The sequence below is a fragment of the Amblyomma maculatum genome, chromosome 4 (assembly GCF_055883805.1).
Source record: "Amblyomma maculatum isolate TAMU_Amacu chromosome 4, ASM5588380v1, whole genome shotgun sequence".
NCBI lineage: Eukaryota > Metazoa > Arthropoda > Arachnida > Ixodida > Ixodidae > Amblyomma > Amblyomma maculatum.
Genome location: NC_139347.1, coordinates 168,956,188 through 168,981,611, shown reverse-complemented (window position 1 = coordinate 168,981,611; position 25,424 = coordinate 168,956,188). Strand labels below are relative to the sequence as shown.

The 25,424-nt window shown below is 49.0% G+C and overlaps 1 protein-coding gene across 1 annotated transcript in view; it reads right to left on the bottom strand.

Moving 5' to 3' along the window:
- Window positions 1–25,008, bottom strand: part of LOC146193468 (dehydrodolichyl diphosphate synthase complex subunit DHDDS-like) — a 34,113-nt gene extending 9,105 nt beyond the window's left edge. The window contains exons 1-5 of the mRNA XM_084600557.1: window positions 24,880–25,008; window positions 12,824–13,008; window positions 11,514–11,656; window positions 868–984; window positions 284–388 (exon numbers count right to left, since the gene is read on the bottom strand). Of these exons, the coding sequence (XP_084456683.1) occupies window positions 284–388; window positions 868–984; window positions 11,514–11,656; window positions 12,824–13,008; window positions 24,880–25,003 (674 nt within the window). The 5' untranslated portion in view covers window positions 25,004–25,008. The remainder of the gene's footprint in view (window positions 1–283; window positions 389–867; window positions 985–11,513; window positions 11,657–12,823; window positions 13,009–24,879) is intronic.
- Between the last annotated feature and the right edge of the window lie 416 nt (window positions 25,009–25,424).

The window sequence follows — 25,424 nt, the reverse complement described above, 5'->3', positions numbered from 1 at the left end:
CCCTCCACTACGGCTCCTCTTTCTCTCTTTCCACTTTCACTCCCACCTTCCTTCCTTCCCTTACGGCGCGGTTCAGGTGTCTACAGCAGCAAGTGTGACAGATACTACGCATTTCTCTTCGTATGAACCAATTATTATTATTGTTATTAAACCAATACGTTCACCTGTATATATTTTGTTTGCCTTCCTCATACACATATATCTATCCACTTATGCGAATTCATCCATCTGCATAGTGGTTACAACTGTGGTTTCATCTACCTGTCTCTTTCTGTTCACTTACTCAGATTTCAGGGCGCCCGCTTTTACAGCCTTTGCGAAAACATGTGCCATCTTCCTCATGCCAACCTTGCTTGTGTAGGCCATGCACAAGACGCACGTTCCTACGCTGCGAAATAAAAATGAATATATATTAGGGCAACGCTGAAAAGGGCTGATTACGAAGAATATATGAAATATTCAGATATGTACTTGGTGTTTAATGTAGGCGATGTCGTGCAGATTTTCATTCCTAAGACCTTTTTCCCTACCGTGCACATCCCTTCCCCAAAGATGTCAACCTTGTGCGACTTCTTTCTTGCTCAACCAGTTAGACTCGACTGCCATCGACCGGGTTAAAAGCCCCCCTGCGGTGATACGCACTTTAGTATAGGTATTTTCGAAGCTTGTGATTTGCATAGGTGCTTTAAATGCCTCAATACACAACTCTGAAGCAGATCGACTCAGCTATCGGATTTCACCCAAGTCCACGTAACCGTCCTCCTGATACAAGCGGGGGCGGCAGTCGCGAGTGAGCACAACATAGCGAAGTTGTTCCCCTTGCGAAAAGTAAATGACGTTGTTATAGAGGCTTTAGAGGCTTCTCACCCGCTTCCGCCAGAAGTGCCAGCCTCCACCTGCGCCATCTTGACCTGCACCTCTTCGGGAAGCAGGTCCAGGTCACCCACGATACGCATCCGTAAGCCCCGTCGCTGATGCAGATACCTCATAATGGGAGGAAAAGGGCAAAACGATCGTTATTGCGAAATTACCTTTTGCGGGAGGACTTCAAAAATCACTCCAGTGCTCATCACCGCTGTATGTTATATGGCGCAGTCGTTACCTAGAAGCTACAGGAGACGGTGCATCTTGGCGCTTCTGTCGCCCTCCAATTGAACCTTGTCATTATTTGGCCCTCTAATGACTCAGTGGTTAGGGTAATTGGCTACTAAACCGGGAGACCCTTAATCAATTTCAGCTGTGATGATCGCGTTTTTATAACGACGTTTTATAACAGTGCAAGACACCAATGCACTGTGCGCTGTAAGGGCACGTCAAGTATCCCTGGCTGAGAGAAAGAATCCGCCGTCATCCGCTTTGGTGTACACCATTGCCTCAGTCAGTTCGGTACGTCAGACCACTGAGACAAAACCAAGCCATCGCCACGACTTGAGTGTGGAATCCAAGTACGGAAACGAGTGCCATAAAAGCATGCATTACCATTGTCAAGAAGGTATATCTGAACTCACAATGATACATTCAAATCGAATTACTCAAGGAGAGCTTGGTAAAATAGAGGCGCGTTCATTGTTTTGCAGTGCTAATTGGCTCCTGGCATGAAACGGAAACAGTTACATGAACACAAAATTCTGAGGACACAAGCCCAGGCTTTAAAGGGCCCATAAGAAGCTATTTAATAAGATTATAAAACGCACACGAGTAACACATATATAATTAGTCTTCGTCGCAACACAAAAAAAATTTTAAGCTAGCGTGATTAAAACCAACAACGAAGATTCTCTTCTCTCGCTTCTCAAAGCACGCCGCATGGGAAGAAAAAAATATAAAACACAGGCCATAATGTAGCCCCTCCACGTCCCGTTCCGTCCGCGTCTTTTGGGAACATCCAGAGTGGCGCACGAATCTAGCTCCGGTGACGTCATTTGGGAGTTTTTTAATCGTATAAAAGGTTCGCGTGGGCTAACTTGTCCCCGTAATCGGTGGCGAGCGGTTGCTAGAAGCACTTGTTAGAAATTATTTGTAAATTTAAGCTCCAAGCAAAGCTTTTCAATTTGGCTGTGATACTCATAAAGACCGCCTCTACGGATTTATTCCACTAGAACAATAGAGCAAGTATTGTTTTATGTGCCTTTTAAGGTCATGAAGAAACACGGATAATGGCTCTCGTTCGCCCCTCCCTTTCGGCATTTTTGTCCGCGTGCTAAAAAATCAAAATTCGATCAGTAATTAACCCTTTATTTATAGTGCCTTTATTATCGCACACATGCTACTAGCGTACAGTCGTGAACTACAACATTTTGTGAAACCCTTAGAAAGAGATATCAACAACCCGGTTTAGCCAATACCTACAAAACGAGCGCGCCTGCGGCGCCTAGAAGTTGGGCCTCTCACTCAGAGTATCGAGAGTTCGATTTCCATCTCGCGCTCCGTAAAGATTCAGCAAACACAGCCAGGTCATGCGGCCTCGTGGCGTCACAGGACAAGTCGCCAAATCACTGCACGCCTATGTTACCTACCAACTAATATTTAGTCATTTATGGTGCTACGTTTGCCCGCGGCATAAAATGTGGTACTAAGGGGTAGCATTAAAACAAATGCGTGCAGTCCAGGCATGTGGGAAAAGTCACGTAAACAGCTCATTTTCTTTTGCAGGATTGAAGTGTGTCAAAAACGTGAGACCTACACGAAAGTGACATAAAATTTTATTAAACTCTTTTGATGACTAGGTGATATTCTCTTCTCGATCAATGGGTTCACTAGATGTAGTTTGTTGTTACCATCGTTATGGCATGAAACCCGCAATTTTGCTTACAAACTTTGGTATATTTACCTTCTCTAGTGTAGCATTACGGCTGCTCCGGCACATGCATCAGCTCTCTCATTGCCGTTCATTCCAAAGTGGCTAGGTATTAACCAGAACCTAATAATGTCTCCTTGTGTTACGTTAGGTAATATATCTCGTGCTTCTACGTCTGTGCCGCTTAGTGCGCTGATTACGCTGAGGGAGTCAATGTGGCATGCACTGTGTTTTATCTTGTGCTTCGCTATTTCACTTATTTGCAAACTAGGAGATAACAGAGGTCTGTCGGCAGCGATAGAATTTTAGGGATATGTGAACATGCAAGCATGGATCTTCTATCACGAAATGGCTATTTATTTCAATATAGACTGCTTATAGGTGATGTTACGTATGCCCTGGATTGAAGACGCAAGCCAAAGCTGGGGCACTGGGTCTAGTCGTTTTAGGTGCGAAGGCTTTGCAAACACATATACCATACAAACGTTGTATTGTGTTAGCGGTAAACCCCTAAAAGGCATGTCCTGTCAACTGCACGGTGTTTTCGTGAAAGGATTATTGGAAAATTTCAAAGGTTGAGAGGCTTTCTTTAGTACATTTCTGGAAGAGAAATGGCACTTTACCGTTAACAATAATGCCTTTATATTTGCACTCTTGTTTTACTCTTAATGCACTGTGATTAAGATAAAGCGTGGGATTCGTTCGCAAGCCTCGTTTAACCAAGAACACCAGTGATCTTTACATGAAGAGTCTGAATTTCGTTTCTGTCTGCCCATGTTGCTTGTTAATCTACTGAGCGCTGAACTTGTTTCTCGCAGGTCGATACGCCGGAGGATGCGCATAAAACTTGGACAGTAGGAGTACGTTTCCTGTGGAGTTAATATGAAGAGCTACAAAAGTAAGGCTTAATATACAGCACTAAGGGAGGGCATTCATAAACGAAGTTCCTTTGAGAGGGTGACGCCGCGACGTGCTTCAAATGACAGCTGGACAAAAAGACGCTATGTAATTTCCGCATTATGCAGTGGATACAGAGATCTCTATAGTCGGTCACAGATCTGAACCTTCATGCGACGTCGCGCACAGGCTTTCTCGTGATGAAAAAATATTTAAAGGCAGTAATTTTGTGCATAACGACCTGTCTCACTGTGTTGGCAACGCCGACATGATAGTCCAATTGTTGAGCACGATTTTTTCAAATCATGTTGATCTCTAAAAAAACGTTTACAGAATTAAAAAAAAAAACAGATAAGCTAAGATTCCAAGCAGCATTGAAAAACTAAAGGATTCAGGTATGGCAGTTTGTGACGCCTTCGGGCCTGAGTTGCTATGGCAATAGGCTTTCCAGTAAAAATCACTACCTCTGGTCAAAAGTCTTAGGACCGCAATTGTGAAGGCAAATGTATAAGCTATGGTAAGACGAAATGAAGGAAAAGACTTGCCTGCGAGCCTCACTACCTGGCTGCGGTGGCGTAAGAGTGCACAAGTGATGAACCCGCACACACGGAATCAAATTTCAGCTTTGGTAGCTGCTTTTTGATGGCAGCGAAGCCAAAGCACGCGTATACTCGGCAATGTCAATGCACATTAAAGAACCCGAGTTGGTCGAAATATCCGAAGCCCTCCACTACGGCGTCTCGCTTCGAGACGTTAAACCGCGTAAACTAAACAAGCCTCAGTGAACATTTCTTGCATTCACAAGGGGGCTTAGGCACTGGGCTCACCGCAGGGCACTGCTATCCTTCAGTTCTGAGGACTCTCTCTTGTAAACGATATACTGCAGCCAGGAAAATATTAGCAAGACACAAATACAACATAGAAACTGATTGATATAAAAATAACACAGGATTAAAGCTGCCGTTGAAGCTCAGTGCCGTTTTAAAATCTAATATGTGTGAAGAGGAAGAAGTGCGCAAGGAACATGCCAGTCAGTGGCATCGCGATCGCTGCGCGTGCTGGATCTGACTGTGTTCGCTGCCGCTGTGTTCGCCGCTGATCTGCTCAGTCCTGCAGATCAAGTCCTGTTGATCTGCTGAATAAACCCCCCATTCTTACATTTGGTGAAGGTGCTGGGTAAGATCTATCCTCTCGCCCTGCAACTCCGCAGTCGTACATTACCACCTCCTGCGATGCCTGAGGACGTCAACCACCAAGCCGTACAAGTTGGCTCGGCCATCATCTGTCCCGGCTCCCTCCGCCAGCGAGACCCCGCCATCTTCAGCGGCACTGACGACCACGATGTCGAGGACTTGCTCACATCCTATGAACGAGTGAGCGTTTACAACAAATGGGACGTGGAAACAAAGTTAAGCAACGTCATTTTCTATCTCACCGGCGTAGCAAACCTATGGTTTCGAAACCATGAAGTGGACATTCAATCATGGTCCGCGTTTAAAGCCAGCTTCTCTGAAGTTTCCGGCCGACCAGCTGTGAGGAAACTCCGCGCTGAACAGCGCTTGCGTACGCGGTCTCAGCAAGTTGGCGAAAATTTCATGAGCTATATCGAGGACGTCGTCGACTTGTGCAAGCGCGTTAACCCACACATGTCAGAGGCCGAGAAGATCAAGCACATTCTGCAAGGCATCGATGACGATGCCTTTCAGATGCTGTCGGCTCGAGATATCCGCACCGTCGCGCAAGTGGTCACACTGTGTCAAAGTTATGATGAACTGCGGAAACAAAGGGCCATAACTCGCGCGAACACCATGCACTCTGAGTCCCTTGCTGCCCTGACAGATGCAGGCGAACATTTTGCGCTCCTGCCACAAATTAAGAGCTTCATTCGGGAAGAAGTTGCTCGACAGCTCTCCCTTATATCCTGCCATCAAGAACCTTCCTCACACCTAGCTCCCAGTTTGCGCCACATTATTCAAGAATAGGTAGCTGAATCTCTTCCTCCAGCCCCTCAACCCATGCCTGTTACAGCGCCGTTAACATATGCGGCTGTTGCGGCCCGACCGCCACCTACATATTCTCCACCGCCACCTGCCTACGTTCAGCCGCCTCCTGCGCCTGCGCGAGAACCTGCGCAGTTTATGAGACCGGCTCCAAGACCACGTAATCCCTGGCGCCCGACGGATAACCGGCCAATTTGTTACACTTGCGGGCTTGCTGGACACATTTCTCGTTATTGCCGCAACCGTCTCCCGGTGTCGGCACCACCTAGTCATGGTTCTGCATACTGGTCTCCGACGCCTCAGTATTCCGCGACTACTGAGCCTCCAGCCCGCCCTCATTTCTCCCCAGACCGCTCAGCCATGTCCGACCGCCGTTCACCGTCGCCGCGACGCCGCTCTATCTCTCCGATGCGACGGCGACAGAACGCTTCACATGAGGAAAACTAGAGGCCGCAGTTCCTGAGGCGATAACTGCGACCCAGTCGAACTTCCCAAGTCCTCATCTGTCGCCGACAAACCTAATTGAAGTTTTCGTCGAGTGTGTTGCTGTCATGGCTCTAATTGAAACTGGTGCTGCGATTTCGGTAATGGACGCAAAACTATGTCACACTTTAAAGAAAGTGAAGACGCCAATTGCGGGACTTTCGTTGCGAACGGCCAGCGCTCAGCATATCAAGCCTTTAGCAGCGTGCACCGCTCGAGTAGTTATCCACAATTCCCTTTATACGATTGAGTTCGTCGTGCTGCCAAGTTGCTCGCACGCTGTAATTTTAGGCTGGGATTTCCTGTCGCGTCATGCTGCTATTATCGATTGTGCTCGAGCTGAAGTGGGGTTCTCGACTGTGCCCGATGCCTTACCAGAAGCTGATCAATCAAATTCCGGTGCTAAAGCCCTCGTCGCCGAAGATATCGACCTTGCTCCCTGCTCTTCAGTGCTTGTTCGTGTCGCTTGTGCATCTATTAGCGATGACACCATTCTCTTCACACCAGCCCATACTTTCCTGCGCCGCAAGTGCCTTCCATTGCCTTACGCAGTGCTCGCTATTTCCGCTGGCCTTTCCATGTTATGGGTCTCTAACCCATTTAACTCCCCTACTGCTTTGCGCCATGGCGAATGCCTCGGAAGTATCCAGCCAATCGCATCTCTTCTGATCTCTGAGGAACCTGACGACGCGCCGCACTGTGCCGTGACTGCGCTCAGCCCCCCCTTCACCTGCGCCCGCTCCCCCCTCTAAAGACTTGTTCCTCCGTTCCATCGATGCCGATCTTCCTCCAGAGCAGCGCACTCAGCTTTTGAACCTACGACATCACTTTCGCTCCTCCTTTGACTCTCATCAAAGTTCTTTGGGTCAAACTTCTACAGTCACTCATCACATCGACACCGGCACCCACGCAACACTACAACAGCGCCCCTATCGTGTGTCTGCAACCGAACGCCCGGCTATTGAAGAGCAAGTCGACCTAATGATCCAGAATGGCGTGATTCAGCCCTCAAGCAGCCCTTGGGCCTCACCTGTTGTCCTTGTAAAAAAGAAAGATGGTTCTATCCGCTTCTGTGTCAATTATCGCCGCCTTAATAAGATTACGCGAAAGGACGTCTATCCTCTCCCACGCATCGACGACGCTCTCGATTGTTTGCAAGGCGCCGAACTCTTTTCTTCCCTAGATTTACGTTCCGGGTACTGGCAAGTCCCCTTGGAAGCCAAAACTGTCTTTGTAACTTCCGACGGCTTGTACGAATTCACAGTTATGCCGTTTGGCCTTTGTAATGCTCCGGCAACATTTGAGCGGATGATGGACACCATTTTGCGTGGCCTAAAGTGGAAGACATGCCTCTGCTACCTCGATGACATTGTCGTCTTTTCTCGTGACTTTGAAACACACCTCTACCGTCTGAAGCATGTTTTGACCTGCCTATCTGATGCCGGACTGTAACTGAATTTGAAAAAATGTCGTTTTGCCGCCCGCCAGCTCACCATTTTCGGCCACGTTGTTTCCAAAGAAGGTGTATCTCCAGACCCTGCCAAACTTCGTGCCGTAACAGCCTTTCCTAAACCGACTTCCATCAAAGATCTACGTAGCTTCCTCGGGCTGTGCTCTTACTTTCGCCGCTTTATTAGGAATTTTGCTTCCATTGCTGCTCCCTTGCCAGAACTTCTGTCCGACAGTTCCGACCTTTCGTCGTGGTCACCAGCGTGCGACGATGCCTTCAATGCTTTACGACACATCCTCACGGCACCGCCTGTCCTACGTCACTTCGACCCCACAGCGCCTACTGAGGTCCACACAGACGCCAGTGGTATTGGTCTAGGCGCTGTGCTCGCTCAGCGCAAAGCAGGTTATACTGAATACGTGGTCGCCTATGCCGTACACTCACGAAGGCTGAATCTAATTACTCTGCACTGAAAAAGAATGCTTAGCGATTATTTGGTCTCTTACTAAATTCCGCCCTTACCTCTATGGTCGCCCTTTTGACGTAGTGACGGACCACCATGCGCTTTGCTGGCTTTCCTCACTGAAAGACCCGTCCGGTAGACTAGCAAGATGGGCTCTTCGCCTTCAGGAATATGATGTCCGCGTTGTTTACCGCTCTGGCCGCAAACATCACGACGCCGATGCACTTTCCCGCTGCCCCCTTACAGCTGAGGTCGCGAGCCTTTCCCCTTCCGACGATTCCCCGCCATCGCTTCACATCAATGACATGCCGTCAGCGCAGCGGCAAGATCCTTGGATAAACTCTATCCTCGATTTTATCTCCAATCCTACAGCTGCTTCTCCATCGCGTGCTCTCCGCCGCCATGCTTCCCACTTCGCCATTCGTGATAACCTCCTCTACCGCCGCAACTACTGCGCAGATGGCCGCAAGTGGTTGCTAGTTATTCCCCGGCAGCTACGTTCGCAAATTTGTGACTATTTCCACGCTGACCGACAATCCGGTCACACGGGCGTCTTCAAGACATACACTCGTCTCCGGCTGCGTTACTACTGGCGGGGTATGTACACCTTTGTACTCAAGTACGTTCGCTCATGCCTCACCTGTCAACGTCGCAAGCCATCTCCTCAACGTTCTGCTGGAGAGTTGCTGCCGTTACCCAGCCCACCACGTCCTTTCGACCGCGTCGGCATTGATTTGTACGGGCCGCTTCCCTACACTGCGGCCGGCAACCACTGGGCTATCGTAACCGTTGATCATCTGACGAGGTATGCAGAAACCGCCGCACTTCCATCTGCCACAGCGTCAGAAGTAGCTTCCTTCATTTTACAGCGATTTGTTCTTCGCCATGGTGCACCTCGAGAGCTGCTCAGCGACAGAGGACGCGTTTTCTTGAGTGACGTTGTGAAAGCCTTGCTCACCAAGTGCAACAATATTCATAGATCCACCTCCGCCTATCATCCCCAGACTAATAGCCTCACTGAACGTTTCAATCGTACCCTTGGCGACATTCTCTCTATGTACGTCTCCTCCAACCACTCAAACTGGGACCTCGTCCTTCCGTATGTCACGTACGCATACAATACCGCAACGCAGTCTACTACTGGCTTCTCTCCTTTTTTTTTGTCCTCTACGGCCATCACCCCTTTGCTACAATCGACACCATACTCCCGTACAAGCCAGACATATCAGAGTATACACCTGCGTCTCAAGCAGCCCAGCATGCGGAACACTGTCGACAAATCGCCCGCGCATTCACGGCTAACACCCAGTACCGCCATAAATCCAACCATGACAGCCAACACTCGACACCGCACTTCTCGTCTGGCGCTCTTGTGTGGCTATGGATACCTTCCAATGCCCCTGGACTGTCTTCAAAATTTCTTGCTAAATACCATCGCCCATACCGTGTTCTGGAGCGCACCTCTCCGGTTAATTATGTGGTGGAACCTGTTAAGCCGTCCCATGATCTACGCCGGCGCGGACGCGAGATTGTTCACGTCCAGCGCCTCAAACCCTATTACGACCCTGCCGTCTTGCTCACGCCGTAAGTCGTCAGGATGTCTCCTCTTCGTCCCGCGGGTAATTGTGAAGAGGAAGAAGTGCACAAGGAACATGCCAGTCAGTGGCATCGTGATCGCTGCGCGTGCTGGATCTGACTGTGTTCGCTGCCGCTGTGTTCGCCGCTAATCTGCTCAGTCCTTCTGATCAAGTCCTGTTGATCTGCTGAATAAACCCCCCATTCTTACATATGTAAGATTTCACCATTAGGAGCTCAGAAGCCTATATTTTATTATTTCCTGTACTCCTTGTTCCTACTTAGTTTACTTCGAATTTAACGACTCCCTTCTGTATTGACAGTTGGCCTGTAGTACACTAAACTATGAAATGAAATTGAATGGCAGCAGTAAAAGGCAAAGTTGTCCGGATGAAAGCTGTTTATTTACATTGCAGCAAAAATATCACTTTCTACTCTTAGTACGGGGGATATAGGGAGCATTTAAAGATCATAAAGGCATCATCCACAACTTCCTAATGTCCCCGAGCAGTTGTTAAAGCTTAAAATGCTTATGGCGCACTGTCAACTTGCACTGTGCCCCCTTATGGTGGCTTTGCTTATTTTTTTTTTATTTGTCTGCATGTATTAGTTCAATTGCGTGTACAGTGTAACTTCACTTGAACGAACTTCAAGGGACCTTGAGAAAATTTTTGTTGAAGTGAAAGTTCGCTGAACTGAAATAAGTGCGCTGAAGCTTATTTCCATTAGCTCCAAGAAACATCCGGTGTTTGCATCATATCTCGACCCAATTTCAATTTGTCCCTACACTCATTTGCAGCGAAGAATGCAGTAACCTTTAAAAGAGTGAAATGTTGTACTTGTTCAAGTCTGACATCATGAGTATAATATTTAGCGTAAAACTACAGGACGAGAGAAATACAGGACGAACAGCGCTCGTGTTCGCCCTGTATTTCTGTCGTCCTGCCGTTTTGAAATAAATATTATACTCGTAATGCAGTAATCTTTTGCAGCACTTTTGAACTTAGGACTGAAGTTGTCTTCACCTCAGTCACTGTGTGCAAGCTCCCGCGTAAACCTCGTCCGGCACAGCGGTCTGCTGGGCAGCAGAGGCATTCATTTCCTCCAAGCAGATCATTCCTTCAGCAGACCACGATTAACCAGCATGCATACGTACGCCTTTCTTGGAGCTAAGAGGCTTTGCAGGGCTGAAGTATGGGTGACCATGACTGTGGATGTCTGTGACTATGACTGTGGAGCATGTAAAGCTAGCTAGCGATTCCACTGGCTACAAGCTTGTTTATACAGCGAGTTAAGCTTAATGTGTTTCTCAACGTCCAAATATTCAGCAAAAAGTGCATGTTTTTCTGGTTGAAATGCCCAGTATGAGGTAGGAGACACAGGATGGCGCTATAGAAAATGTTCGTAGAACTGATATGAGCAACAATTGAATTTCGTTAAAATGAAGGGCGTTTGCCTAGCGTTCAATTGAGCTTCAGCGGGGAAATTTAAAAAAGTTCGTACAACTGAATACTTCGTCTAAATGAAGTTCGTTCAAGTGGTATTTTACTTTTTTTCACTGCGCTTGTCGCACTCATTGTGTTTTTCTTTCCGCGATTTTTGTGGCAGTGTCCGGCATGAAGTCCTGAAATGTCAATGTGGATTGAAAGAAAAATGATGCCGCATCATGATCAGCGGTCGCTCCTTGCCAGCTGTAATGCAGTGACTAGGAATCCCATTATCTTCAGACCCTGTATCTTAGCATCAAAAATGCAGCCGACTGATGAACTGACAGCAGAGCATGACAGAAGAAACTTAGTCATCACCGTAAAACGATCACCTAAAAAGCGATGCATGGAGTGCACTCACAAGCAATTCAATGTTCTGGAGCAGAAGCGCAGAAGTTCGGTGAAGTAGGCATCCACTTCAGAGGCGTCACGAAGCAAGTTGAGATCGCTGGCCAAGAAGAATGACACTTTGTTGACGTCCAACTGAGCCATGTAGTTCCATACCTGGAGGTGATGGAGCGGCAGAAAAGAATTCCGAATCTTATAAAAGGCCTGTTTGATCGCAAAGTTAAATCCATCGGCCGAATACAACACATCGACCTCTTTTGTATGAACCTTTCTTCCACTCCTCCTTGCAGAAAATGGCGCCTCATCTCCACTTGCGCCCAGAGAGGAAAGGGGAGCGGAGGGGCGCAAATCATTGGGAACATATTGTTACGGGGCGGCAAGCAAGTGAACAGATGGCCGATGACGATGAGAGATGACGCTTCATGAATGTAGCGGCCCTAGCGCAAGCACTCCTGACCAAGCCGCTGCCCGCTTCTTCGTCCTCGTCCGTAACTACATGTCAGACAATGCGCGGAAAAATTTCATTTCTTTGGTAGATGCTGTATTAGAGAGAATTTGATCGGCACACTGTCAGTAGTTCGCGCTATATGTTGTAAGCTATGCAGTACCGAAATGACGGCAAGTATTGTTTAGTCAACGAACTAAGAAAGGGGCTTCACTGCAATGCGAGCGATATACTTGGCATTAAAACACTCGCGAATCAGACATTGTGCCCAGGAATAGAGTTGGGATATCAACTTTGACTAATGTGCGAAACCTTAGCTTGAAAAACACAACACTCCCGATGGAATAACTATTCATCGATCAACCATAAACACTCCACCAATACGGTCTGCATTCATTCGTTTCCATTTAGGACTTTTTCTTGCGTAATTCAGCATAGCAAAAGCCGAGCAAGACGCGGAGAAATTTTGTATCTATTTGGAAAATGTTGATTTGCCGACGACACACGTGGAGCACCTATTTAATCCATGAGACCCCAGAATATATTAGCTGGCGTTGCCGTAATCGGTATGAAGGATTTTATGCTGGCGTTATGTGCCTTCCCAGAACCTTTGGGCCAAGCTTCACGGCTCTTTCAGAGCATGAGGTGGGCACATCGCACACCTGGCAATGTGTGACAGGGCAGCAACAGGGCAACTACGTGACCATGCAGCACTGTACGGTTACGTATTTTATGCCAGACGTGCTGCTGACGCTGCGCAAGCTGCTATACCTCCCTGCCAAGCATTCCGAGTGTGTTTCACCTTGTATGGGCTTCATTCAACCATAACACTGTACTGCCTCTTGAAAGCAAACTTCTGCAGGTTCACGACTACTCACCTGGAAGATCTTCGGAAAGAGCATGCCGTAAACTGTGCTTTTTTCAATGCCGGACTTCCTGGCGAAGCGTCGGTTGCCATCCGGCACGGCGGACACGTGACGTGGCAGAGCCCCCTGCCGAAGAATCCATAACATGGCTAGCTGGTACCACGTCAGCTTCGGTTCGCACGGAGGGTTGCAGTGGGCTGAACGGGAAGGATAAGAAGGAAAGATAAATCAGGTAGAATTAAGGTAAAACTAGTTGGTTCATCAGCACTCACAAGCCTTTTTAACTCCGCGTAAGAATGCCGGTCCAACCTCATGACCTTATGCCACAAGGATTGGAATGTCTCTAACAAAAGCAGCTAGAGCCCATGCCCGCACATTTCTCCAACCGAAGTCTTCAGGGAGACATTTTTCTTAATCTGCTCACCTTCCTTCACCAGCCGGTGCGCTTCCCTCCGATAGCAGTGATAAATGACATGCATTACCTTAACAGCTTAGCTTAGCGCCACAGGAAGTCAATCGCAATAAACGAGAACAACGCCTGCCCATAGGACACTCGAAACAGGAGACGCGCGGGATAACGGCTTTTTTTGGTCCAACTGAACAACCTTGTGTCGAAAACTGTATCGAAAGCGCGTATTTAAGCTTATATATATATCCCGGATGTAGTTTGCATAACGCTACGCTGTCTTCTCATATCATCTGCTCTTACGCAACGGTTGCCTCATTGCGTCCGAATAACATCATCATATATATATTTTTTTAACGCGAAAGCATTACTTCGCTATGTTCGCAGATTTCTGTCCGCAGACCGTGTCCGCAGACCACGTCTGAAAAATCGTGTCCGCAACACTTGCGGGTAATTGGAAAGTGGTAGAGGTTAATGAGTGGCGCGTCAATAGATAAAGGCTGACGTAATGTCAATGCCGAACAAATAATTAGGCCAATAAGATAATTAGCAGGCGAAAATGTAGAAGTTGTCCGCAGCAGTTAGGAGTAATCAAGAAGTGGTAGAGGTTAATGAGTGAAAGAGGGTGAGGTAATGTTGTGTCCGAAATAATATTCAGGCCAATAAGGTAATTTAGTAATTAATTAGAGGCAAACCACGCTAAATCGTGCCTGCAACATTTGAGAGCAATTGAGAAGCCATAGAGGTTAACGAGTGGTGTCAATCGATAGAGGGCGATGCAATGTTGTGTGCGAAAAATTTATTAGTCCAATAGAATAATTAGGTAATTAGAGACAAGAATAAAAAGTAAAGGCGTAATTGGTCTCATTAGCGAATGCCTTGGCACCATATTTGAATGCATCAAACATTAAAACCGTTCATTAAATCAGTCAATCACTTATTTCGCACAGCACATGGACGCCTTTACATTTCCTTTCCGTTGAAATGCAGCCGCCAGCGGCTGGGTTCGAACCCGAACAACTGCTCCACCGTGGAGGGCATTGTCCAATTTTTGCTGTTTTCAAATTTCGAGGGATTTTGATGCGGTGTGGAGAAAACACCTAGCCGTCTAGAGCTACACATTTTGCCTAAGTTAACATGCTGCATAATAAAGCGAAAACGTTTTGATGTCAACAACGTAATGCATCGTACGAGAAAATAGGGTTGAAATTACTTTCTCTTCAGCGCGCGCTTCATAGAGCGATACTTGCGAATGCTTGATCCATTAACTGTAATAAGAAAGTATAGTTAATAGCTCTTATAAGAGTAAAAGTTACACAGATTTGTAGAGTAAAAAATATGTGCGAGAAACTTTCAGCGTGCGAGTTGCAAAGCCCCGATCATATAACTTCTTGATGCTAAAAAAAACAGCGTTTTCCACCTCTAAAGATATACGACTTTTTTCGATAAATCTATAGCGTGTCTTGCAAAATTAAGGTTGTTTTCTTTAGGTGGAGACTTCAGCCACAAGATATAATAATTTCATTGAAAACCAAAAATGTTCATGGGATCTCGATTATCATTCTTTAAACACATCCATTATATATTGCCACGTGCCTAGCGCCGCGCGACAGCCGTGTTTGGTGCCGACGATGACGAAGCGGTTGTTGTTGGCACGAGAGGCGGGCTGGTGCTGGACTCTGTGATCGGAACCACAAGCCGACCTTATTCTCTGGTCCTCGGCTACGTGTACCTTCATGGCTCCCTGTGACTTCAGTCGTGACACTGGTGGAGGTGCCATCGATGATCCCTTCTCCTGTGGACGATCCTACGCGGCCGCCTCTCGTGACCACTCCTGTTCATCGTACCAGCCGACGGCTCCGAGCCTTGCCCCCCGAGTCCTTCGCTCTTGACGAAGAGACCCTAGCTGTGGCAACGACACCGCCCGCCCGTACCATGACTGTCCCTTCCACCCCTTCGTCCTGTCTCATCCTTCAGACCCCACGTACCCCTAAACCATTTCATGGTGAGCAGTTTGAAGACGCCGAGGACTGGCTAGCTCATTACGAAAGGGTCGCGACGTTTAACGGCTTAGACGACGCTGCGAAAATGCGGAACGTCTACTTCAGCCTTGAAGACGCTGCTCGGACATTGTTCGAGTACCGCGAGGCCACATTCTCTACGTGGCCGGCCTTCCGAAGCCAGCTCCTTGGTACGTACGCCAACAGTGACCGCCGAGAGAATGCCGAGCGTGCCCTGACCTCTCGAGTTCAGCGTCAGAACGAAGGGGTCGCAATGTACGTTGAAGACGTCATGCGCCTTTGTCATCGCGCCGACCCGTCCATGAGTGAGGAGAAGAAGGTACGGCACCTGATGCACAGCGTCAAAGAACAGCTTTGTTCCGACCTCGTGCGGAACCCGCCCACCACCGTCGCGGCGTTTCTGGCTGAAGCTGTGATCATGGAGAAACTGCTACAGCAGCGATGCAGCCAGTACGCTCGGCCGCTAAATTCCATCTTCACACTATCGCCGTCTGACCGAACCGACTACAATCCCGGGGCAGATATGAGCTTCCTTCGCGACCTCATTCGTACCGTGGTTCGCGAGGAGTTCCAGCAACTTCATGGATCATTTACTCCTGGCGCGGCTTCCCTGGCCAGCATCATCCGTGAGGAGGTCCAGAACGCACTCACGCCACCGACAAGTACAGTCGTTCCAACACCACCCCCGGGCCTCACCCAGCGGATGACTTATGCTGATGTCACACGCCGCCCAGCCCTGCTACCTACCCCACCGCCTTACACGCCGCCACAGGTCGCTGTGCACGCTGCGGAACCGCTGCCCCTTTGGGCAGATCGGCGTCAGGTGCCCCGGAAGACTGATCTATGGCGTGCTCCAGATAACCGCCCTCTCTGCTACCACTGTGGCGAGGCAGGTCACCTTTACCGGCAGTGCACTTATCGTCAGATGGGCCTTAGAGGATTTTTCCCCGACAGCGCTCGTCCACAGCCTGGTCAGCGGCCTCAGGACATCGCCGAGTACGTCACCCGCCAGCGTAGTCTGCCACATTCTCCTCGTCGCTCTTCGCCCTCTGGGCCACGGTATACCGCTGCACGCCATGGTTCCTAGAGCCCTCATCGGGAAAACTAGCTCCGGCGACCTTTGGGGGCGAGGCTGCCGCACACCGATTCGCCGTAAAGCTTCCACCGCCGCACCGCTCGATCGCCCCGACGTCGAACGGCTAATTCCTATCCAGTTTTCGCCGCACAGACCAGATCGCCCCGACGCCGTCCGCATCGCCGACCAGTTATAACCGCCGTGTCGCTTAAATCGCCTCGACGCTGACCACAAAACTGTCGCCCAGCTTCCGCCGCCGCACCGCTTGCTTCACGCCGACCTGCCGTCGACATTGAATTGTCCCGACGCCGACCACCCAACTGCCGTCCAGCTTTCGCCGCCACACCGCTCACTTCACTCCGAACCAACGTCGACAGGCCCTAGTCTTGGCCGGGTCTCCCTGGACATCCCTGTTATCGTCGACACGAAGGAGGTCAGCGCCTTAGTTGATACGGGAGCGATTATTCTATCCTTAGCGGGCGGCTTACAAGGACACTGAAAAAGGTGATGACGCCATGGAACGGACCAGACATACGGACGGCAGGCGGGCATGTGATTGCACCACTGGGTATGTGTACAGCCCGGGTTACGGTGCGAGGCTGCACATTTGTTGCGACTTTTCTTGTTCTACGCGAATTCTCTCGTGATGTTATTCTTGGCATCGACTTCCTTCGTGAGCACGGTGCCACTATAGATCTACCGAACCGCTTGGTGACGTTTTCCGCCAAACTGGCCACTGAAAAGCATGAGTACCGTGGGTCCCACTCCATGCTGCGAGTCGCCGATGATAGCCTCAAAGTGCCACCACGCGCCAGCATCCTCGCCAGAGTTACTTGTGACGAGCCACATCACGGCCTTCGGGTTGTTGAGCCTAATGTCTCCCTCTCACTCCCCTTGGGAGTTTCTGTGGCAAGAGGTCTTTGTTTCCTTCGTGGAAGAGAGACGGAGGTGCTTGTCACCAATTTCTCCAATGAACATCGACATCTGTTCCGTGGCACTGTCATTGCTTACGTCGACCATCTGCACGAAGTCGCCGAATGTTTTGCTTCAGAGGAAGCTACGCCTAGCACTGAACCGGATGATGCCGTACACGCTGTCGACATCAATTCTATCCTTTCCTCCGTTGAAAAGAGGCAACTCCAAGATCTATTGCTGGAGTTTCGTGTGTGTTTCACGTCTTCATCTAAAGTGCAGCAAACGTCGGTCATTAAACACCGGATCATCACGCATGAAAGCACTCGACCCATCCATCAGCAGCCCTAGCGTGTGTCTCCTCGGGAGAGAGACGCTATCCAACAGCAAGTCAAGGGGATGCTCGTCGATGGCGTCATTCAACCTTCAAGCAGCCCATGGTCGTCGCCTGTAGTCCTCGTTAAAAACAAAGACGGAACACTTCGTTTCTGCGTTGACTATCGGAAACTTAACAGTATGACAAAGAAGGACGTCTATCCGCTGCCACGGATTGACGACTCTCTCGACCGACTTCGCCGAGCCAAGTACTTCTCCTCCATTGACCTCAGGAGTGGTTATTGGCAAATTGAAGTTGATGAGAGGGACCGTGAAAAAACTGTCTTCGTAACACCAGATGGGCTCTATGAATTCCGCGTCCTGCCATTCGGGCTCTGTTGTGCTCCTGCCACCTTCCAGCGGATGATGGACACTGTGCTCACAGGTCTTAAGTGGCAGACATGCCTTGTTTATCTCGACGACGTGATAATTTTTTCCCAGACGTTCACGGAACACCTGCGCCGCCTGAGAACTGTTCTCGAAGCCGTCCGATCTACCAACCTTTCTTTCAAGCCTCAAAAGTGCCACTTCGGGTTCACCGAATTGAAGTTTCTTGGGCACATCGTGAGTGCTGATGGCATCCGAGGTGACCCTGAGAAACTTGCTGCCGTTGCTGCCATTCCCGTCCCCGCCCACAAAAAAGCAATACAACGGTTTTTGGGGCTCTGCTCCTATTATCGTCGCTTTATCAAAAATTGCACAGATGGCCAGCCCTCTGACTCTCCTGACTCGAGATTACGCATCATTTTCCTGGGGCACCGAGCAGCAGATGGCTTTCGACAAGTTACGACGCCGGCTCCAGTCACCCCCGATTCTGGCACATTTCGACGATGATGCCGACACAGAGTTACACACGGATGCGAGCAACGTCGGCCTTGGTGCCGTTCTAGTTCAGCACCAAGACGGGGTCGAGAAAGTAATTGCCTACGCCAGCCGTGCACTTTCCCGTGCTGAGTGTAACTATTCCACCACTGAAAAAGAATGTTTGGCGGTAGTATGGGCCGCTGTCAAGTTCCGCCCGTACCTTTATAGCTGACCGTTTCGTGTCATCACTGACCATCACGCGTTGTGTTGGCTGAAAAGCTTAAAGGATCCTTGTGGCCGCTTAGCACGTTGGGCATTGCGCCTGCAGGAGTTCGATTTCGATGTTATTTATAAGTCTGGCCGGAAGCACACCGATGCTAATAGCATGTCCCGCGCGCCCGTCGGCCCTCCTTCGTCAGATGCCACCGACGACGATAGCTTCCTCGGAGCAGTCACTACGTCTGATCGCACCTCCAAGCAGCGTGCCGACGACGAGCTGCGACTGATTATTGACCATCTTGAAGGTGGGCATCCTACAATACCCCGGTATTTTGCTCGGGGGTTGTCGTCGTATTGCCTCCGCAATGGGGTGTTTTATAAGAAGAATTCTACGTCGAGTGCAAAAACATACCTGCTAGTCATACCGGCTGATCTAAGGCACGAAATCCTCCTGGCCTGCCACGACGAACCAACTTCAGGGCATCTTGGCTTTACACACACCCTAAAACGAGTCCGGTAGAACTATTACTGGCCACACCTTTCTCCGATTGTTAGACGTTACGTACAGACTTGTCGACAATGCCACGGGCGAAAAAAACCCACGCTCAAGCCATCCGGTATGTTACAATCTATTGAACCAGCCCTCACACCCTTCGAGCAAGTGGGCATGGACCTTTTAGGCCCATTTCCTTTATCCTCGAACGGACACAAGTGGATCGTAGTCGCCACAGACAACTTAACACGCTACGCTGAAACGGAGGCATTTGCCCGAGGTACTGCCGGCGAAGTTGCTCGATTCTTTATGAACGACATTGTGCTCAGACACGGTGCACCGTCGACCATCATTACTGACCGAGGAAAGGCGTTTACAGCTCGGCTACTGCGGGACACCTTGACTCTCAGCCATATCGAGCATCGCACAACAACAGCGTATCACCCTCAGACAAATGGATTAACAGAACGACTAAACAAAACTTTGGCGGACATGATCTCAATGTACATCGACGTCGAACATAAAATGTGGGACGAGATCCTGCCGTATGTCACCTTCGCCTACAATACGGCGCCGCAGGAAACCACGAAGTTTACGCCGTTCCATCTCGTATATGGCAGAGAGGCCCGCACGATGTTGGACGCGATGCTCCCGTGCGGGGAAGAAGCGGTCGAACCCGATGCCGCCCATTTCGCAGAGCAGGCCGAGCAAGCCCGTCAGCTGGCCCGCTTGCACATCAAGGAGCAGCATGCCACTGACGCTCGACACTATAACCTCCGGCACAGGGAAGTCCACTACGAACCAGGGGACCAAGTGTGGGTGTGGACCCCCGTGCGCCACAAAGGCTTGAGCGAGAAATTACTCCACCGCTATTTCGCACCCTATAAAGTCCTGCGCCGCTTAAACAACGTTAATTACGAAGTCATTCCAGATGGAACTGTGACCGTCAGAGTTCGACGCCAGCGGCCTGAAATTGTGCATGTGGTGCGCTTAAAGCCATACTTTTCGCGTTACTGAGCGCTTCCTGCAAGTGAAACCTTGCGTTATTGTACAGTTCACCTCACGCCTAATTTTTTTTTTTTACTTTCTCCTCTCAGCTTGTCATCGGGACAATGTTTTCTTTCACGGGGGGGAATAATGCCACGTGCCTAGCGCCGCGCGACAGCCATGTTTGGTGGTGACGACGACGAAGCGGTTGTTGTTGGCACGGGCGGCGCGCTGGTGCTGGACTCTGTGATCGGAACGACAAGCCGACCTTATTCTCTGGTCCTCGGCTACGTGTACCTTCACGGCTCCCTGTGACTTCAGTCGTGACAATATTATATGTAAGGTGTCCAAACTAACATTAGCCAAGAGTTAAAAAATAAAACAGTTGAGGTAGGCCAGAAGAACCAGCTTCTTAGATCTGACAGTCGCCATGTGTACTAAAGGCAATTTTTTGTTTTGAAATTAATTAACTAGAAATTAAGATAATTTTCTCAACTACTAAGCATTCACTTCAAAAAATAAATGTGATTTGCAAAGTTGAAGAGCATCTCCAGGAACTCCCATTCTTTTTGTTTGCGATAAAGAAACCCTAACGTGTATATATTTCCTGTGCTCCAAAGAAAATCCACGAAATGAAAATGAAAGCATGTGTCTTGTGCATTCGAGCGCCATGATTACGCCTCGCTCAACCTGCCAAAGCCCTTGCATTCACGTTATGCCTAGGCCACGCAGGCACGTTCATACGGCTCGGTTAAAGCGTGGCTTTATATGTTGGCTGATATCCTACGCTGTCACGTCATCAAGAAGGTGGGAGTGACAACAGAGGTGCCGTAGTGGAGGGCTTCGAACCATCACGATATAGAGGCTTTCGGCTCATCGTATTTTAGTGGTAACAATTGCCCCCTATGGTACAAATAAAACTGAAACCATAGAGTAAACAACAATGTGCCAAAATCATGTCTATACTTTCAAGCCGAACCTAAACATAGCCATGCAGATTGCTTTCATATGGCTCCAGGTATAACTGTAAACAGCCCTAGCAGACGAAGGACAAGAGAAAGGACACTGGTAGCGCACTTGTGTGTCCTCCTTTTTCTTGTCCTTCATCTGCTAACGCTGTTTAGCGTTATTCTCTACCAACTCGGCCAGCAACATACATAACTCCAGGTTTACCCACAAGCTAAACCAAGTCTTAATTTTTTTTCACCCGCGTCAGCCAGTCGGCGTAAGTAACGGTGCAACTTGCCGTGCTAACCGCGCTCGCTGTAAACCATCACCAACATATCAGGACAGGGCCGTTGAGTCGCAGCAGCAGCTAATTTCGTTCACCCAAATCATGATTGGGAGCCCCACAGTCACATGACAGTTTTGTAGCGAGAGCTACACTACGCTACCCAGCAAAGCATTTCGCCGAGTTTGGAGAGGCCACTAGTGCGCATGCGCAAAAACTGGAGAGGAGCACAGGTGCGCTGCGCATGACGTCAGAGCTCGCGTTCAAACCGAAGCAGCAGAAACGCCCGAACAAAGAGAAGAATGCCTTGCCAAGCGTAGGGGCCAATATGCAGAGCGTAGAAAGTGGCGCATAGTAGCAGCAAAAAAGAGAATCGGCGTACGAAGGCCAAGAGAGCTGCGGAACCGCCCGAACAGAGACAGGAACGGCTTGCCAAACGGTGACGCCAGACTGCTGAACGTAGCAGACGGCGCATAACTGCCGAGATGGGACTATCGAAGAGTTCAGTCAACGGGAACTAACACAGGAGGCTGTGAAGGCACGTCTTGTGACCGATCACTTGGTCCGAGTTTCCAAACGTGCATCTGCGACCATAAATTTGAAGCAAAATTTGCGAAGAATTCGTTTGGTCACATTTGTAGTGTGTGCGAGAGGCTGTGGCGCCAAATGAACTGGACACTGGTGAGTAATGCAATGTATGACAGTTTGCGTTTAGAGGCTCTACGAATTCGAAACACTCTACAGACAAAACTGAGACCGCTGCATAATACTTCACACATCATCGGGCAGTCGTCGTCTCTGTCAAGAAAAATGAATAAAAATGTGTATGCCCAAACGTCTTTCATTGCTAAACGTGCATGACCACAACAAACAGGCAGGAAAGCCTAACTCTCACTACGTATATCCTGGCATAGCCGAGCTACGCCGCTGTCATTTTTTGTATTTCGCGGGATTTGTTTCGAGCTCGAAAAAAAAGCTATACGCAAGACTTACTTTATCGGAAATAAATCAAATGGCAGTCTCAGAAAGTCCGCATCAATTTGCCAGTCACATTTGAAGTCGAAAAGAAATATTTAATAAATTGGAATTACATCCGTAATTACTGATTTGGCCTACCTCACATGTTCCATTTGTAACCTTTGGCTAAGGTTAGCATGGACGCTTAGATACTCGAATATATGTAGGTTTATTAGCATTTCGACTTGAACCAGGGTAAGTGGTAGGGGGTGGTTGCTGCTGGCCCTAGGTAGGTGAAAACTTTATTGATGAGCCTTAAAAAGGAGTTGCGTCCTCAGGTTGGTCTGGCTCTTGATCCCGGGTGGTGGCCAACAGTCTATGGCCCTACTGGGCTGGGAATGGTAGACCCCCACCGTTAGCGGAGGCTGGTCGCCTGCCACCGGCGGTTGTAACTGTTGTAGGCCACCATTGCACCCCCTTCGGTTGCGGACGACGGATGTTGCGACGAACGTCTTTCTCCCTTCCCCGTCTTCTTTTTCTTTCTTTTCTATTTTCTCTGCCTGTACGAGCCAGCGGAGGTTGTTGTTGTTGTTCTCCTCTAATTTGATGGTAGCTCAGCCACAAAACCAGTGGCAGGCCCGTGCGTTTTCCTTACCTTTTTCCTACAGCCGCAACAACCATTGGAGCCAGTCTTTATCAGAATATGACATTATAAGATATTTTCAGGGATGTATTCATGGGTGTGGGGAAAAGATGAGTGAACTTTATAGACGGTAAGCACCCACAGTGATTGGATAAAAAGACAAAAGGTGACTATAGTTTAGCTCTTGTAAAACATGATCGAGTAGCGATAGCTACAGACCCTCGACTACGCTTAGGCTTTAACGGCGTTTGGCCAATCGTTCGGTACTGTCCTCTTGATATCTTCAGCGCGCTGTATCCTCTTCACTTCATTTCTACGGTGATCTCTGGCCTCCTTCAGGCTGCCTGCCTTCTCACCATCCATACTGCGGCCTCAACTATGGCTGCAGCGACACGAGCTGCCTTCTATACTCCCAATATTCTAGAGCACTATACTCCCGGTTATCACAGCTGCGGAGCGCGGGGTGGAACTTCATACAGAGGGCACAATGAGTGCCAAGCGGCTAAAGTCACTAAGTTCCGGTGACTTTACAAGCGGCAGGAGAGGTGGCCGTGCGGAGACCACGACGAGCCGAGTTGCCGAAGAATCGAGGCACTTGATGTGACGTCACACATAGGGCATGACGAGTGCGCCAGCTGTGGCTGTTTCCAGGCAACGCGGACGTGCGCCTGTAGGAGCGGTGGCCGCGCGGCGTCCGCGACGAGCCGATTTGCCGGAGAATCGAGGCCCTTTGCGTGACGTCACAGAGAGGGCGAGGCGAGCGTCCACCGGCAGTTGCTGTGGCCGCGCGGCGACAGCGACGAGCCCAGTTTCTCGAGAATCGAGGGCCGTAGTGTGACGTCAAAGTGCGGCCACGGCTCAAAGTGCGGCGACGGCGAAGAGGCGAAAACCTGGCGTAATATAGCTATCGCTACAAAAAAGCTGCACACACTCAAAGAAAAATACACAAACACGTGCCCGTCCTGCGCGTGTATATCAAATGATTTCCTCGGTACAACGCCCAGAGAACGGACACTGAGCTCGTGGCTCATCACGCGCAGAGCAGGCACCTGTTTGTGCATTCTTTAGTGCGTATTGCTTTTTGTCCTTGTTTTCGTTGTTTTCTCTTTTTTGCTGCGGTCACTGTGTGTGCTCGCCATCTAGAAAGATCACTCATTCTAAAAACTGGCCCCAGTCGAAACGGTAATGAGCCTCAGTATATATATATATATATATATATATATATATATATATATATATATATATATATATATATATATATATATATATATATATATATATATATATATGTAAAAACAGGATGTCACACAACTTTCCCGATTATCTATTTTATTCCAACAGTTTCGCACGGTGGACCGTCCTTCTTCAAGGTAGAATTCAGAATTCTCTCTCTCTCTCTTCGCACCCATTCTGAATTCTACTTTGAAGAAGGACGGTCCACCGTCCGAAACTGTTGAAATAAAATAGATAATCGGGAAAGTTGTGTGACATCCTGTTTGAATTTAACTCTGGCCTATTAGTAACAAGCAATCCATGTCCATATATATATATAGATCTATATATATATATATATATATATATATATATATATATATATATATATATATATATATATATATATATTGTCATGACTATATCTATTGGCCAAGGTAACACCCGAAAGTCAGGTTTTCTTCTAGCTGTGATGACAGTGTCCAGCACCAGCGCGCCTCTCGAGCCAACCACCGCTTCGTCGTGGTCGGCACCAAGCACGGCAGTCGCGCGGCGCTAGGCACGTGGCAATATAAAGGAAGGGGAAATGAGGGTGCTTGTTAAAATACATGAACGAAAGAAACCAACAGTCGGCGAGGCCAAGGAAAAAAAAGACAAAGTACTATCCCCAATGCTTTCCTTGGCCTCGCCGACTGTTGGCTTCTTTCGTTTCGCGTCTGTGATCACGACGTACCATACATAGAAGGGTTTTGCGCCTTCCGCAGTCCAGCGTCCTTGCTGCCTTTGCTGTAAATCAGTCCAGCGGCTTCTTTGGTGGGCTCAGCAGCGCCATGTGTACATGGTCCCGTTGAAGCCATGTGCGGCCTGGTCAACGAGGTGGTCAGAGCACTGCACAGAACATTCGGTAAGGGCAGTAGGTTAGGACCTGAGAGTTGAGAAGAGTTCGAGTCTGGAGACGCCTCCACAAGATCTGCTGGGAGTGGGACAGCTGGGAGTCACGGAGAAGGATATGCACTCTTTTCGAAGTGTCGCACACCACTAGATCATATTGTCATCGGCTGCCCTGACGATCCTCCCACGCAGGGACAGCCAGCCGTCGGATCGTGAAAAAATGCAGGCCCTCCTTGCGTCGCCAGACACGGACATCCAACTTCGCTGTGTCAACTGGCGTGCTAGTGTCATGATACTACGTAGCCTGAGCACGTGCACGTAATCTTAGAGCCGTGCCGTGGCTCTTTGCCCTGCAAGGACCGCACTCGATCGCTCAATATTTTTTTT